We start from the raw sequence: 18224 nt of genomic DNA on the forward strand, positions 1-18224 counted from the left end.
AACGAGACGCAGCCGGCCACAATGGCGTCGTCTGCCACGGAAGACGATGAGGAGCCTACATTAGACGCCCAGTCTACGCTATCACAGCGGGAACGCCTCCTTGCATGTGCTACAACACCGAACGCTAGCGAGGACGCAGATGGACGCCATCGCGGCCTCCCCGAAGTCTCGGCTGGTCCGTCGAGGATCACGCCGGTTGCCAAGACAACGACCGCGCTTGCGAGTGGTACTAGTACAGCGGTGAATGAGAGACGCATGCGCTTGCAAACAGCGTCTGAAGAAGCCAAGAGAATGCTCTCTTCAGAGAGCTCTACGTCATCAGAACCAATGGCGCCACCCTCCAAGAAATGCAAGAAAATGCCACGAGACACCACTACCATGGACGTTGTCTCCGATTCGGAGACGAACTAACAATGGCGTCTTACACTGCTTCCGCTGCCCGTAAGGGCTGCTTTTCCTCTACTCCCCGATACGAAGCTCAGGCAGCGTTGGCGGAACGGTGTCTGGCGCAGACATCGTGTTCCCGTCCCTGTGCGAGCGTCTGCAACCTAGGTATTTTAGTAATCAGCTTGCTTCCGGCTAACTTGTGGGAAGAACATGAGCAGTGCGCGTTTCGCATTCGCTGTTGTGATACTCCTATGTCATTGCTGACTTTGCCGTGTTCTGGCTGTTGCACTGATGTAGGACGCCGACTCAGTTCGCAACTAGCTTGTGGTAAGCCATTTGTCTTAGTCTATTTCTGTACGCAACTAACTCACTATGTATTTGCACATAATGACACCTAACGCACAAGGATTTCGTAGCAGAGATAAGCAGAGAGAAGTAATTCATTTCGCCCGCGAGAAAAAAGTCAACCTCTTTCTTCAGGAGTGTAACTTGAGAAACAAGCAGGAAGTTAAAAGATTTTGTGATGAATTTTCTGTTAAAGCTTATTTTTCACATAGCCCCGGGAGATGTCGTGGTGTGTTGGTTCTTCGTAGGGTGCTTCTACATGGAAGTCACCGCCTTTTTGACTTGGAAGGTCGTGTAATAGCTTTTGATTTTTTTTCTGGGGTGAGAGGAAAATTCGGGCATTGAATGTCTATGGACCCGCCGTACGGTCAGACCGCAATGACTTCTTTGCGAGACTCTCCCCTTTTTTGTTAGACAACCACCCATTCTTTATCGTTGGCGATTTTAACTGTGTACTCGACCCTATGCGCGACTCACGAGGGCCAAGACAGAACGCTTCCAATACGCACGCAACTGAATTATCTCGTATAGTGAAAGAATAAAATTTATCGGATGCCTGGGTCCATATGCATGGCGGAAGTTTGGCGCCACATGGCAGCAAAGGCAATCGCAATGTCGTCTAGATCGAATGTATTTCCCCCTGAATTGACAAAGCAAATTGTCCAGTGCAGCATCCTCGATCTCCCCGCGGACGCCGGGTACATTTCAGATCATCGCCCTCTCGCTGTCATATTGAACCACGAAAGAAGGCCAGGTGAACGCACTTATATGTGGAGACTAAAGTCTGAGTATTATTTGATAATAGAATAAGTACATCATTTTTTAACGTTTAAAAGCGTTGAGTCTTTATGACAGCTTACAGATGCGGTGAGTGGGACGCTGCATAACACCACAAGCATGAGTGTACGGCTTGTGCGGTGTCGGTGGGGTTGTTTAGTACACTCTAGTTTTGTTGTTACTATGGGATCCACAACTTTTTCCTGGATGAGTATTTGCTTTTGCAGAATAACAAGCTACTATTGAGTGTACATGTATAAGCTGCTGGCGCAATTTGTAGCAATGAAGAGGTTGACCACGGTGGCGATCGAGTGGATACGTGTCTTATTTTGAGACGGCATCTGCTCCCGGCCCGGATAGCCTGCAGCTTGCCCTTTTAAACGAATTGTGTAAGCGGAAGAAAAAATAAATGTTTATGAAGCTCCTAAGCCACAGGCGCTAGTGGGTACGCCCTATTACAACAAAACCACTCGCGCGGCATTGCCCCGCAGCGATACCAACGCGTGGCAAAACAGGAAAGCGCCTATTTTGACGGCGCTTTGTTTCGTCACACATTGCCCCCCCCCCCCCCCCCCCCCCCCCCCCCCCCCCCCCCCCCCCACATCGCGCCGATTGCCGCGACTGAGCGACGGCGCGAACAACTTGTTGGAATCCAGTCGCGGAGAGACCATGACGTCGCGATGGTCGCTGAGCGACGGAATTCGCTGTGTCTCTGAGTAAAAATCGCGCCATATGCAACGGCCTCTTGGCGGATGCCGTGAGGGCGCGTTGATGGGCCTCGTGCGTCTTCAAAGCAATCTGCGACGTGGCCAAAGATCGCGCCCGCGCGGGCCTCATCTTCAAAGCGATCTGCGATGCTTGCAGAGTGCGCGTAGTGCCCGTAGCCTCGTATGCGCTATGCTTTCGACGTTTCGTTCGCGCTCAAGCGAGGCATGCATTAAGGTCGATTCGCAGGCTGCTGCCGCGATTAGTGACTCCTGAATTTTCACAGAGAGTGCCCCGCGCTCTTCGAGCGAGACGTGTTCATGTTTACCTGTGCGCGCGTGACACCGTGCTGGTTAATTTAGTTAGAACACGTTGACGGGCTAGTTGGTTTGATCCCATGATAGAATGTGTAAGCGCGACTGAATAGGTACCTAGAAAGAAGCAGACACACAAAGACAGCGCTGTCTCTGTGTGTCTGTTTCTTTCTTCGTCCTCGTTGAGTCACATATTCTATCATTGTTAATTTAGTTAGTACGCGAATTTTACAAGTTTATTTGGCCGATGAATCTACTATCCTTACTGCGTACAGCTATCTACTAATTTGCTATTGTAATCGGTGCTTCACCTTTTGGGCAGAACTGCGCACTTTTGCTTAGCATTCCTTTAAAATTGCTTACAAAACGTCAGACGTTTCTTATAAGTGCGCGAAAAAACGAGAACACACGAAAGAAACACACACCACGAGCGCGTTTCTGCTGATGGGGTGGTGTGTGTTTCATTCGTGTGTCCTCACTTTTCGCGCACTTAAAAGAAACGCCTGAAGATATAAACCAGCTAGACCGCCAGAGCGTCCTACTGCTTACAAAACGTTTCTAAAAAGACTATTTATATCAGCCTTCTCGAAACCTTCTTAAGGCCATGTTTTTTGAGCGCAAGCTTTATTTTCTGTTTTTTCTTTTTTTTCTTTTTGAGGCGGAGTTATGCCTTCTCCCCGCCGTTAGAGTGTCGCAGTCGACAAGGTAGTTTCAGAGCGAGAGGCCGAGCTTCCCAAGTGCTGCCTGCCATATTGCTAATTGCGTCAAGTGGACAAAGGAACTTGGCATAGCGTGTGGATTCTCCGCTTTCTGTGAACCTATTGGCCGGTACGTGGTGAATTAGTTGTTGCTATAGTTGGTGCTAGCAGATATCGGAATTTGGGAGCAGTCGCGAGAGATGTAGTTCCTCCGGATTATAGCCGTAAATGGTGAAAAGTGGCGAGAACGGTTGTATTCACCTCCTACCAGTGGCACCCCAATACGTGCAACATTGATGTTCGTATTAAGCATGAAATGCTTTTAGCTCCCTTTCTCGGCCACTTTCAAGCGAACTTCAGCCAAGTGCTAGACCCGTTATCTGAGCTCTGAAACGAGAACATCCGGGCGTTGCGAGAACAATACGAGATCATCTGCGCAACCAGTCAGAACTTTAAAAAATGCCGTCCCCGGCCCCCGAACTTTGTATATAACAGCATTACATACGCTAGTTGCTGCCCAAAGAGGTTACAAAAAATATTGCTTCCTAATCCTTTTTAATGTTTGTTCACAATATCACCCAAGCTGTAACTTCTATTACCGTGAAGTTTTATTTGCCATTTCTAATAGACACGTTCAAAAGGCAGATAAAGGGCACCGTATACTTCATTGTCATCATTTGGCGTTGAGACAGGGTTGCCTGTGCTCTTTTGAACGCCAGTGGTCCGCGAGTTTCGCGGCGCGGGTTCTACGTCGCCTCGAGAGATGGCGCCGCACTGTGTGGCGCCTCCTTCAGGCGCTTTTGTTCTTCTTGCTGGGCAGTGCGCACTGTCTCCCTGACGTCTTTTGCTGCCTGTTGTGCGGCCTTCAGCCGATTTTCTTGTTCAAGCTTGGCAGCGTCCATATGGACCAGTGTAGAGTATGGCGTGGTGTGGAGTGGTGTGAAGTAGTGGTGGTGTGGTTTGCCGTTGCGAACATGCACTACACCCCTTTTAAGATTGTGGCTAGTATAATTTCCAACTAACCTGTTTGCCAGTTGCAATTTCATGCTTACATCTACTGTCGATTACGGGAGAGTCAGCAATGTTTAAAACCGGATTTAGGCCGTCTATAATATGTATTCAAGTCGTACATTAGACAAGCTAGATATACGTTATCTAGAGTATGAGCTTGTATTCCGCATCTTCTTTGGACGTTTTTATTGTTTCAGATAAACGCTTTAAAACTTATTGTATCACTTTTGTCTTACCTAGGATTAGATGTAGAGATGGGATATTGAGTGTAAGGCGCATTTCGAATTTGCGTGGCAGCGTACACCGCCGTAGTTACTCTTTCAGATGCGTAGTGGCACAGTTTCTTTTTTGTATAACTTCTCTACATATTTTTATTTTCATTTTCTTTGTGTTGAAATGAGATAAATTTAGCCATTTGAGGTGTTTAACTTCATTCAGTTCACAGTTGACTATTCAGAAGACAACACGGATGCTCAGACGGAAGGCCGTGTATTCGAGGGTGTCAGAATCAGATGCAGCGATGATAATTTAATTACATAGTGGTTAAAGCAAAGGTGTGCAATCGAAGTTCATAGAAATGATGCGCAGTTCCGCCCGAAAGGCGAAGCACCGATTGCGATAGCAAATTGGTCGGTAGCTGTACAACGTAAGGATAGTAGTTTTATCGGCCGAATGAACTTGTAAAATTTGCGTACTAACTAAATTACCAATGATATATGAAAGCGTAACTCAACGAGGACGTAGAAAGAAACAGACACAAACACCGCTGTCCTTGTGTGTCTGCTTCTTTTTATGTCCTTGTTCAGTCGCACTTACACATTCTATCATGGATTCAAACGAACCAACCCGCCAACGTGCTTTAACTAAATTAAACAGCACGGTGAAACGTCGAAAGCACCGCGCATACGAAGCTACCGGCACTATGCGCACTCTGCAAACATCGTAGATCGCATTGAAGATGAGGCCCGCGTGGGCGCGCACTTTAGCCATGTCGCAGATCGCTTTCGAGACACAATAGTGCCGGCAAAGCGTCACAACGACGTCCGCCAAAGCGTCTACTACGGTGTCCGCGATTCGCTTTGCCAACGCCGGAGAAGACGCCGCGGTTGTCTCCACTCTGGACGGAGCTGCGGGCGAGAAGGACATCGAGGCAGAGCAGCGGCAGCCGGAGAAAAACGCCCCTCTTCCCTCGCGCACCACGGGAGAGAGCACGCATCCGGGCCGCGTTCCTCGCTCACGTACGCGAGATTAGAGAGCTTTAGCTCAGCGGGTTTACGTTTCGCTCCGCTCGCGGTCTCCACCGCTGCGCCAGCGGAGCGGCTCGCGAAAAAAGAATTTTAGCCCAGCGGATCACTCACCCGCTCGAGTGGGGCGCTCTGCTTCCCCACCTAGTGGTCCGAATAGGAGTTACTGAGAAATGAATTTGAATTACGCTTTCTTTTATAATGCAAGAAATGTTGAATAAAGATATATTACATGTTCTCAGTACATTATTTGTTAATAATATACTGAGTACTAATGTACGAGTCAGCGCCGCAGTCGCCGTCGTCGATGCAGAACTGCGGGGTTCATGTTCGCGGCTGCCATCTTGCATTTCCCATACACGCCCGCGCGCGCTTACGCACGCTCGCGCGCTGCGTATACCCTCCGCTGGGGAGTGGTTTCCAGCGGGCGTTAACGCTGCTCCGTAAAACCGCTGGCCGCCTCAGCGTTGTGCGCATGCGCAGTCGTGTCTCCGCTCGCCCGCTCCGCTCCGCTGGCCGTAAACCCGCTGGGCTAAAACTCTCTATTGAACCCGCGTTCACCGGCTCGCCCTCACAAGCTTTTACTCATGCGGAACCTCAAGGCGACGACAACGGCAAAAATGCGCTTGGCGTGTCCATATAATTACCATTGCAATAAAAAGTACTCGTCCTATGCAGGAGGCCTAATTTGGCTTATACTAGAGAGCGACGATGATGTTCAGTATGGTCCCGTTCCCGCTGTTGAGGGTGTCGAAAACTGAACATGTGTCTGGTTGGCCTCCTTTCTGTTTCTTTCTTCCCTTCTTTCTTCATTTGTCCCATTCTCCTTTCCTTTTTTTCCTTGCCGTTTCCTATATTTCTTTCTTCATCCCTTACATTAATAACGCAGGCCCTTTCAGAGTAACCTGCCCCTTTACCCTCCCCACTCCTAGCATGTGCACATCCTCCCACCCCACCCCCTTGCGCGCGTAAGATGACGCGCAGCCTCCCCACTTTCCTCCCTTGCGAGCGGAAGACACCGCCCTGTCAAGCCACCATCCTTCTCTCTCCTTCGCAAGCTTTTTTCTCGCACCTAGAGCCTATGGCGCGCGGCCGCGTTGTTACCGCACTTGTACGTTACATGGAACATCACGATGACGTCGACGGTTACGTTAACGGCGAGAGCGTAATTTCGCCTGAAATGTCCATATAATTGTTATCGCAATAAAACTGTGCGAATGAATGACTGCTTCCCGTCCCTGCTCTTCCGCACAGTGATGCTGCCCCCGCGCTGGCTGTTCCTCCTGGTCGTGTTCCTGGTGCAGTGCCGCGCGCAGCAGCACCAGAGGGGGGTATCGCCCCAGCGGTCGGCGTTCTTCGGCCCCATCAAGCAGGACGCCGCCGTGCCCGCAGAACAGAGGAACTACGCCTACTTCAGGTATACACACTCCTCTAATATACGCACATCCTGGCAGGCGAGCCTAATCTTTGACTGAGGTATCTCTTAGTGAGACCCACATCTCGGCGTTGGTGTCTTTAGGCTGACTTTAGGCGAATGCAACACACGAAGTGAACTCGGAGACAACAGTTTTCATTTAATTAGCCGGTTAAATATCATGTCATTATCTTGCGCGTGACGTAATTAGTGACGTTATTACTTCCGCTTTCTACTTCCGGGTTTCCAGAAATTTTCCCAAAGTCGTGCTCACGTAGCGGGTCTCTAAAATATACCATTCTGTGCTTTTGTTTGCGGTAATCAGTGATTTGCAGTTATTTCTAATTATTCCAAACACTTCAGCAACTTAACATGTAAATAAACATATCTGGTATCATATCTATTATGAAACCCACAAATTTTGTACTGTACTATGTTTTCTATTTTTTTTTATTTATTTTGAATTTCGTCCCGAGTCGTCTCAGTGATTTCTAATGAATACTAATTATTCCAGATATTTCAGTAGCTAATTTTGTAACTAAACTAATGCTCTGATTTTATATCCCTAATGAAATTCATGAATTTTGTACTGTACTGCTGTTCTTAAATTTTTTTTGATTTATTTTAAATTTCCTCCCCGCTGAACCGGAAGTGATGCGCAAGAAACAAGAGTGTCAGCCGATGCTCGTGCCACTAAAAAAATCTGCCATGGTTGAACGTGGGTAAACCAGGTTTGTCGAGCGATAGCACGGCTTTGCTTTTTGGGAAAGGACACAGATGCTGTTCGGCACCGTCAGCAGCTACCGCATCTACAATTGCACCACAAGACAACACACCGTAGCTGCTCGGCGCGCCAGCAGCAGCGAGCTATTTGATCTTCATGCTGTATCTCGCTTCAACGTGAACTGAGCTTCGAAAGCAAAGCGCATACAAAGATACCAGCACTAGGCATACTTTGTCCACATCGCAGATCGCTTTCAAGATGTGGGCGCTCGCGTGGTGTACGCAGCAGCCGCTAGCAGTGGCAAGCTAAGTCCCAGTTTGACCTTGGCTGAGCTTTAATGTCAGATTTACGTAACCAGGCGCTTTCTGGGTTTGTACCTGGAGTAGTAGAGTTATCGCTCTAAAAATCAAAGTTTCGCCATGAATGCGAAGCAATGGATGTAATAACATTTTAGAGAGAGAGAGAGAGAGAACGGTAAAGGAAAGAAACGGAAGTTAACCAGAGGATATCTCCGGTTGAGTACTCTGTACGGGGGAACGGGGTGGCATCACTTCAAGTACAGTGTGTTAACTGCTCCAAGGTGAGAGCTTGGTCAAATAAAAAATATCGCGGTACAATAGGAAAACACAACGGCGTCTTCCACACGTCTTTCTCGTTAGAGTTTTTCTTCGCCTGGCCTCCGTGCTAGCTTCTCAAACCCGTAAGTGCGGAGCTGAGGTAGGAGAGAAGGAGCATTGAAATCCGATCCCTAACGCTGAGCAGCGTATGAGGCGACACGGGGAAATATATCCCAAACGCTGCTGACAGGGGAATGGGAAAACTACAAAAAAAATTAATCGAAGTGTAAAACTCATAGATGTAGTGGCTATATGAATTGCAGTGAACATAAGCTGACTAAATAAGCACGCGTGGTGTGGCGTATGTTGACACATGAACAGAGAAAACTGGATGACCGTGAGTAGCATACGAAGCGCGAGGTCGTGGGATCAAATCGTGGCCGCGACGGCCGCATTTCGATGGGGGCAAAATGCGAAAAACCCCACTTCCCGCTCATTGGAGACACGTTAAAGATCGCCTGGTGGTCAAAATGAATCGGGAGCCCCCCGCTATGGCGTGCCTCATAATCAACAACAGCTTGATTTGGACGAGTTGGTTCATACTGACTAACGTAGGTACAGCGCAACAGTTTTTTGGGAAAGAAAAACAGAGACAGCAAAGAACGCTGACTTTCAACTGGGTTTATTGAAGAAATTCCGGCCCCTTTTATACAGGGGAGGAACTGGGCGCATGCGCAACACTTATATGATTATACATGATACCAGTGTTGACCGAGGAATGAAAATTATCGGATAGGTGAAGTGAAGGCGTAGTAATGCATCCGTCCGTGGCCTTCCTGATAAATAAGGTTCTAAAATTTCTCTTTCCTTTTTTTTCGTTTCTGCCTTTTCAGGAACCCTGTCTTGTGGACTAATGACTTGCATTTGCATTCTTTGCAATGCAAAGCCATATGGCTGCCATGCCATTTTTTCCGTTATGGGATTGCTGTCTGGCTCGGTCATTAAAGCATTGGCCTGTTTGACCTTCTGATTAGCAATCAGTAAATCTTTTTTTTCGTGACCGATGTTGCACTGTCGAATAGTGTTGTTGCTATTCTTATTTAATACACCCTTTGGAAAGTTTACAAGGGGCAGAAAACAAGAGATTGATTTCATATCTGGTCGCTAGAGGGTGGTGCCGGCGTCTGTGATCGATCCGCTTCCCCTTGCTTAGTTTGCTGCGGCTGGTTGAAAATCGCGGCGGCATGCAACGGAATGTTAAAAACGCCGCCAGAACGGATCCTCAGCAAAGAAGAGTTGGCAAAGTAATGTCGCATACGTGCCGAAAGGTCTCGATAACCTTATCGTGTCACAGAAAAATGTTTATAATACGCAAATACATCCATGCTCCGTGGCTGCTCTCAGTAGCTAGTGCCAGAGCAATCGGTGGGCAGCCAGCGTTTATTCTTTCGAAAAGAGGCTGCCTCCGGCTATTCAGGGAAAAAAAATAAGTTTTGATCGGCATTATTTTGCGCCTGTAACGCGTACATATCACTTTGATGCTCTGAGCTTTAGCAGTTTTGTGACGTCTCGTCACAGACGGGCGAACTGGGCGCAGCCCGAAAACGAAAGGCGTCGGATGAGAAATAATTGTTTTCTTTCTTTGGATCTAATCATGCATAATCAGTGTGCAGACATCATATCAGAAGGGGCGTTTATCAGCAGGGGTTTATGTGACGTCGTATGAGGGACAGCCGAAGTGGGGGTGGCCTAAACATTTTTTGACCTATCATAGAGGGCTGATAGCAGAATTGGAACAGAAAAGTTTGGAATAGCTTTACTCCATAGCTCCCTTATCCAGGTACGGAATGAAATGCAATGGTCTTTGACCTTTCTTTTTTTTCCTTTATTACCAATTTTTCTGCCCTTGACCTTCTGAATAAGGCTTTCACAAACAGGTGCAATAACTCTGTTAGGATAGCCAGCAACTTCCCGCTTTATATCTGGTTTGTTAAACTGATTTCGGCCTTGTGCTCACATGATTTGTTAAGGGCAGCCTGAATACACATGGTGGCAATGCCACTTTTTATTAACTTTGAATGGCCACTATAAAAAGGGAAGACATTCTTAGCGCTTCTAGGCTGATATAGCACCAACAAGTATCTTCATTAAAAGAAAAAGAAAGATTAACGTCTAAATGCTAAATGCAGTTGTCTTTCGGTAACTCAAAAGTGAATTTGAGGACCCCGGAATGCTCTTTAAATATGTTCAGCACGTCTGCAACCTTGTGATTCTTGAGGAAAGGGGGTAGCTATGTTTTAATGATATCCCCGCTTCTTTTTCTAGCGGAAGATTTTGTATTTCACGGTCACCAACGGGTAGTTCTTATTCAAGTACGCGTTGTATGGTGGTATACTGAAACATCGGGTGCCAAGTTTAAGTAAAAAAAAAAAACACAGGCCAACGTGGCACACGCAGCATAGACACGGCGTCAGCTGTAGGAGCGGCTCCACAGGAGCTCCATTTTCAGCACCACGCACTACCGGGTCTTCGCGTCGTTTTCATGAGAACGATCTGAACTGTACGCCCGGCGTCGACAGCGAGCTGCTGCTTGTGCTGCGGCTTGTCCTGCTCTTTGCAAGTGGCCTGCTCAGCCCGATGTTGCCGGACAGCAGCCACGCGCGTGGCTGTACGATTCCCTCCTTCATCATCGCTTCGTACCTGACGAGGAGGCGCTAAAACGTGCACTGAAGGGTAAACGCAGGTATCCAAACTAGGAGGCGCACTTGTCACATTCCCTAACCCGTGGTACGGTACCTTCCTGTTGATGATGATGATGTTGGTAATGATTTATTGACATCCGGTTCCAAGCGGGATGGCGGCAGACAGTCACCTAGCCTTCACCTAGTCACTTCTATATGCAATTGGCAGGTGTCAGGACAGCTGATGGAACATAACGAAACTGCAATACCATATTTGTACGTGTTCACGCTATGCGGCGCGCATGTCACATCGCGTGTTTTATTCTCTCGCGCTGGGATGCTTTTATGGTTTTATTTTCCACTGCATGCTAGCTATCGCTGGCGTGCCTCAGTGGTAAGGTAGCTGAATTCCACGCAATGAGCCTGGCTTCAACCTCGGCGTGAACTGAGTGTGCAAAATCATCAACCGAAACGGCTATCGGATGAGCCCAGGGCTCATTCCGATAGCCGTTTCAGTTGATGATTGTGTACGCCTCCGCCACCGGTGTCCGTATAGCAGCTACCGCCAGGAATGAGAACAAGGATACCCAGTACACAACAAATAGCCAACAAAGCAAATCGTAGAGCTACGCGCACGGCTGCAACCAGGCTATATCGGGCTCCGCTGACCGCTGTGCAGAGAGCAGGACAAGCCGCAGCGCAAGCCGCAGCTAGCCGTCGACGCCGGACGGGCAGTTCAGAGCGTTCTCGTGCAAACGACGTGAAGAGGCTTCGCCGCGAAGACCCTGTAGTGCGTGGTGCCGAAAATGGAGCTCCTATTGAGCCGCTCCTACAGCTGACGCTGTGACTGTGCTGCGTGTGCCGCCTGTGACTGCTTTTTCTCGCATATTCGCGCAGCACGAGCGAGAGTAGGTGCACGCGGTGCACGCAAGGCTGTTTCCATTCGGCCGGATTTACAACTCTCTGTCAGGTGCATCGCATCCCATAGCGTCAAGTTGCTTATAAAAGCGAGAGCGTGACAGTTTATCCCGTTCTTCCCTCTTGCCGGCTTAGCGCTATGAGACGGTCCACAATCCCCAGTCCTTTACCAGTAGCAGCTAACCTTACGTAGACGCCGTTCGACATTGTGCCATTTTGGGTTGCGTGCCAGGTCGTGATGGATTAGGTTATAATATTGCTATTCTGGAATACAAAAAGAAAATATCAGTCGTCAAGTCGTCGTCGTCATCGTCGTCGTCATACTATTGTCATCGCTATCGCCATCGTCTCGCTGCAGTCGTCACACGCACGCTCGGGTCAAAAACAATTGCTTGCTTTACACAAATACGTTGGTCAATCTGAAAACGTTCTGCGGAACCACAGATGATGCTGCGTAGCCAGCTACCTCCAAAATGCTTTGCATAACATCATACTGCTCGCGAGATCTGCATCTTTTTATTGTTTCTAAGGTTGTTGAACCTCAATATTATTTATACGCTTAATTAGACTAATCATTGATATACAGCAAATTTAGAAACGGAAAGTTAGCTACTGGAAGTGAAATCTTCATGACGAGAGCCGGCGTATTCAGCACGGTATGGAGCTTGCTCAAAGCCAATCGGACATGGGTGATGCAAATCAATGCACCACCTACGATTACTTTGTGGGCTTAGCAGTCTACAGACGGCGCAAGTAGACACTTCAATGAAGCATTTTAGGCGCAGTCTTCTGTCAATGTTGTTCTAAAAAGCATCACCCAAGATGATAGTGGCGGAAATTTACAGCCCCAAGTCTCGTCAAATTTTTTTCTGATTGTCCTTTCTTCTTTTGGGGGTGGGGTTTGGGGGGGGGGGAGGAGTGACAGGAGCATAAAAGATGTGGACTTAGGACAAAATGGTTTCATAGGCAAGGTAACGCTCCAGAACTGTCATAAACTTTGAGTACATGTAAGTAAAAGGCAAACATGGAATTATCATATCACTTATGCATTTCCTCTGACATGACATATGCCATCAGCTAGCTCGCTTTACATGCTAATTTCGGCTTTAGCTGCTGTATACTTTCGAGCGAGACTCAATCCAATTATATAGCAAGGGAAATTAACTGTTCTACCTCCCTGTATGTGAGGTTCGAAATAGGGATATATAATTCGACCTGGAAGGGAATAACCACCTTACATTGAAGAGGTGAAGAACGAAAATGGGATTCGCACCATGGGAACAGAGAAAGTTTGGAAGGCATTTAGAAGACGCTTTGCTCGCCTATATTTCTGTGGCCGTAGTGAGGAAAATGCCGGCTGTGATGCCGGGGTCATCACCTCCTGTGACAATTTTCGGTCGTCTGATTCCGAAGCAGCCCCGCCAATTTGCGAAGAGACATGACCCGCCCTAAAAGATATGAATACAATCACAGCTTCAAGACCTGAAGACGTTTTCTATTCCCGGCACCAGCGCAAAACAATTGCTTAACCACATTATGGTACACTTAGCGAACCTGACCTCCTTCCGAGAAGAATTCGCGTTACCACTTGTTCGTTAGTTCGCACGCGCGCAAAATTTCGAGATGTGGACACGAATGACAAAGATGTAACGGTAAATGCGGTTACCAAGTTTTCGTGTAAACTCGTAAACTGGTGCGGGCCACATTGCTAAGAAATCTGTCACGACTAAATAGCGCAGCGCAACCGCGCTTGCCTCCCCACTGAACGTACAATTGCGTGTCACTGTCTCCTTGTGGGTCAGATTTGTGAGCGCGGAATACTGCGAACTGCGCAGGACTGGGGCTGTCTTTTGAGCTCACAGGTAGCAGAGAGAACCTATAGAGGTATACACGGGTTCTGTCCTGTGGTAATAACCCTAGTCACTGCTGACATTAGAGTGTACGCAACTCTGATCACTGCCTTGGCTGTAAACGTTGCTTTCGAGATCCAACACGACGCCCCTATTTAGCGTGCCTCCCTGTCATGATCCCCGGCCATTTAGTTGCCTCCGCCAATCACTGCGGCGGAGTCAATGAAGACGCTTTCTTCGTATTTTCTACGATCAAGCGGCCGATTGACAGCATAAAGGCAACTATCATGCCTAATTAAAGCACACACTCGAGCGCGTATTAAGTGACGCTACTGTGGCGATGACTACTTGGACATGGCAGCGAAAGAATGTGCCTTCATCTTGTCGCAGGAATTAAACGCCCGCATGGAACGCTTTCGTACTAAGAGAAAGTTTATTGAACCTTTTATCATGTTGCAACTTACATACTCTTGATGCTTTCCGGCGTTCCATCATTGTTGTGCATAACATAATGTATCTTCTATACATAAGACCACATTCTAACAGAATCTGCTACATGATAACTATAGAGCAAACGTGAAAGGAGAAAATTGGAATCCACCCGAATTGTAGCATGAAGGGAAGGAACAGGTTTCCCATGCAACTGCGACGCTTTATTTCTGAGAAACCTGTATGGGTATCCTTTGTAGCTTCGTGCTGCAGTTCGGGTGGATACCAACTCTTCCCTTTCATGTACTTTCCTCCATCTTGCGGGCTTGCGCAGAACTGATTTGCTATATGAGAGAAACTTCACAAATTGGTTCTTTTTACCTATACATTTCAACCATATGCATTCATATACAGCAATATACAATTATACAAGGTTTGTATCGCACTCTTTGCAAATCGCATTTATCTGTGTCGTTTTTTTTTCTTTGGATATGCTTTTCTGTGTTTGTTATTGCTTCTATTTTGCTCAACATTGTATCACTGGCATTTCAAGTTTACCCTCCCTTATTTTGAAAAAAAAAATGTATATGCCATTGTCATAAAAAGGACGCTCCCTGGTCTTTCTCCATCTCCTTTGACTATAACAAACTTCTATATTTTTCATTTGTGCTGCTATTCTTGGCTTTTTACTTGCCGCTACCACATCCTTCGTTTTCCAAATGACAGACGTTGTGACTAGAATAAGGAATCGCTCGAAAAGAATATTCTCGATGTAAGTATTTAATCATCATCATCAGCCTGGTTACGCCCACTGCAGGGCAAAGGCCTCTCCAATACTTATCCAACTACCCCGGTCATGTAGTGATTGTGGCCATGCTGTTCCTGCAAACTTCGTAATCTCATCCGCCCACCTAACTTTCTGCCGCCCCCTACTCGTACGCTTCCCTTCCATTGGAATCCAGTCCGTAACCCTTTATGACCATTCGTTATCTTCCCTCATCATTGCATGTCCTGCCCATGCCCCCCTCCCCCATTTCTTTTTCTTGATTTCAACTAAGATGTCATTAACTCGCGTTTGTTCCCTCATCCAATCTGCTCTTTTCTTATCCCTTAACGTTACACCTATCATTCTTTTTTCCATAGCTCGTTGCGTCGTCCTCAATTTAAATAGGACACTTTTCGTAAGCCTCCAGGTTTCTGCCCCGTACGTGAGTACTGGTAAGACACAGCTATTATACACTTTTCTCTTGAGGGATAATGGCAACGTGCTATTCATGATCTGAGAATGACGGAGTTTAAATATTCGTTGCACCATCTTCCACACTGGACGTGTTAATCTTCTTAAGGAGTTGGATAATTTCCTGCTCTCATATTTATCTTTTATTCGTCCTCTGCAACTAGAGGGCAAAAGTTAACATTGCCAGGGATAAGTTCCGGCCTTGTCGATGCGACATCCTTTCTAGGGCTTGGCGCAGGAACTTGGGACAAGGCGGACAGAAGGTCGAGACACACAGAAGCGTCACATTCAACAATGGTTTATTAGAATATCCTGCTTCTAACGAACCATTGTTGAAAACAGCGCTTGTCTGCGTCTCGACCTTCTGTCTGTCTTGTCCCAAGTTTGTGTGCCAAGCAATAGAAATATGATAAAAGGGCGCGTAGTTTGAGGGGAATGAGCCCTGCGTGTATTGTAATGGGAAAGTAAAAGCTTACGTAAGGGAACAAGAAGCGAAGGAACAGGAGGCGTGATGAGCAGAAAATTTCGATGTTGTAAGGGTCTTAATGAGTTCGAGTGAAAACCCGACGTGTTTTCGTTTCAATATTTACTTTCACATATCATGGGAGGCGAGTACATTCTGCTCTTGCGAAGCAGCAAGGCAGTCCGGTATGCGCAACGTTCACGTGTGATTGATTCCGTAAAGCGTGCATGATCTTGCGTGTTTTGTACAGACACTGTCTCATTTTCTTCCTATTATTACTTTGCGGCAATCGTGCTCGTGCTTTAATGTAGGAGGTGATTATAAATAGCGACGTCTCTGAGTGCCCTTCTACTTCTCTTCTGTGCCTTTCTCTGCGAACGTGCGAAACCTAGCAAACTTTGGTGCTCCAAGACTGTATTCAATGTTTGTGCTTGTATATATTATTTGTTCTTTGACATCGAGTAGCCAGCGCCACTAAATACGCCAACATTTCCCTAAACTTTATATGAATAAAAGAAGTCGCAGATTTGCCCGAAAAGCGAAGCCTCTCAGCACGTTGCCTTGAAGTCCAGCGTAAAGCAGCAGAGCAGAGTCATTCTCCAGCAGCTTCTATATTCAGCGTTCAAGCAGTTGAATCTCCTTTTTCACTCCTTCTCTTAGCTCACATAGGACAGACATGGTCTAGTCAGTATGGTCTAAAATCCATGTGTTTAAAAAATAAAAAATCCTCCGTTATCAAGTTTACACTACTGAAGCCACTCTTCCATTGTCGGCTTTAACGTATTCATTTTCTTTAACGCAGTAGAAGCAGAGGTTAGATATGAGTAAAACAAGATGCGCATTCCGACGCATGCTCACATTGCGCACCTAGATTTCCCTCCCCCCCTCCCCCCTTGTTTCTGTCGTTCCATTCATTTACCTGCGTACACGCCGAGAAGGGTGACAAACCACGCCTGCATCTTGTTGACACCTGTAGTCCTTTAAATTTGTAATTTTTCACTGTCGTGTGTTTCAGATCAAATTCTAGAAGCCTTTAGTAAAGCGCCTGCATAGTGAGCCACTATTGTAAACCTTATGTTAATATCCTACAGCGAAACAGGGATGATTCTGCTTTCCCGCGCGCAACGCCGAGCGCTCGCGTCTAATTTGCACAGCGTGGGAGCGATTCGAAACGCCAGAACGTTGCCGCTGTGATACGTGCTGCGAGCGAACTCTGCGAAAAGTTTTCGTGACGCCGCTCGCGCGTTGTGAGCAAATATTATTCCTGCTCAGTTACCCTGACAGGGAGGAGCCAGTCGGGTCTCATCGTAATTAGGTTTGCCCCGTAAGGCCAACTTATGAAGGAAGATTGAAAGAAGTGGGTATGCATTTATTTTATTTTACTTTTTGGGCAGTGGTGGCATGTCGTACCTTGTAGATGAAGTCCGCTTTGTCGTTCCCTTTGCCAAAGTTTCTTTTCTTTCATTACAACGCGTTAAATATGCAGTTGGACAGCGACAGCGCGTGATGCTTCCGCTTTTCTCGACATATTTGGCACAAGCTTGACAGCCGCATTGCAAACGCTGCTCTACCCTTCACAGAAGGGTTGAACTCCGGGCCTGTTGGTACACAGTTGAAGGAAAAAAACCAGTCACAACAAACAAAAGACAAGGAGAGAGGTTGACACCACAACCACTGGACTTTCAACTGAGCTTGATTAGGAACGGCGTAGTCCCAGCGAAACCAGCAGAGCATGCGCAACAACAACTTCACTAATCACAGAGCATGAACAGACAAGATATCACATCTATCGTGGCCGACCTAAGAAAGCGAATTCTATTTTTTTTCTTTTTCGTCGTTGTGGTGTCGACCTCTATTCTTGTCCTTTGTCTTTTGTGACTGGTTTTTTTCTTCAACTACACTTCACATAAGCGCGATACACTAGACAGCTACAGACGTGGTGTCAGTAAAAGCAAATTTTCGAAAGAACCCATATCAACGCGTTACGTTTCACTCGCACTGATAATAAATGAGAGGGCATTTCTATTGTGATTGTTTCAATATCTGATTTATGCCGGCGTTGAATGATAGCAATACCACTTGTTCTATCGCTTTTTTATCGCTATTCATTCTGGTGTATCCTTGGCAAGCATCACCCTACTAAAATGGCTTTAGGTTTGAAGTAATAGAAGTGGACTAATAGGTTGTATGAACTTTCACGTAAAGGTTAGACTTTATGTTAAAAATATTCCTAGCTGTCATTGTGTAAAACGTACACGTCGCCTTTCTGCTCGACGTGCAGGATATGTAACGCGAAATACGTGGAACAGATTCTTGTGTTCGTTGGCTTAATATGGTGACATAGCGTGAACATTTAGTGGTCACATTTGGGGGCTTTGACTTATAGAAAGTTAACTGCACAGGAAATACGGCTTTCAGTTTATTGTATTTTCTTCACATTCGTTGAAAGCTGCGAGTGGCTTCATGAAAC

General features: G+C 46.8%; 1 protein-coding gene across 2 annotated transcripts in view; it reads left to right on the forward strand.

The window, feature by feature from the left end:
- Window positions 1-18224, forward strand: part of LOC142579576 (uncharacterized) — a 145936-nt gene that overhangs the window by 109705 nt on the left and 18007 nt on the right. Inside the window, exons 1-2 of one of the 2 annotated variants that reach the window (XM_075689939.1) lie at window positions 466-714; window positions 6736-6898. In XM_075689939.1, the coding sequence (XP_075546054.1) occupies window positions 639-714; window positions 6736-6898 (239 nt within the window). In that variant the 5' untranslated portion in view covers window positions 466-638. Of the gene's footprint in view, window positions 1-465; window positions 715-6735; window positions 6899-18224 lie in introns of those variants that run through there. The other variant, XM_075689941.1, reaches the window with a different exon arrangement.

This window comes from Dermacentor variabilis, chromosome 4 (assembly GCF_050947875.1).
Source record: "Dermacentor variabilis isolate Ectoservices chromosome 4, ASM5094787v1, whole genome shotgun sequence".
NCBI classification, from domain to species: Eukaryota; Metazoa; Arthropoda; class Arachnida; order Ixodida; family Ixodidae; genus Dermacentor; species Dermacentor variabilis.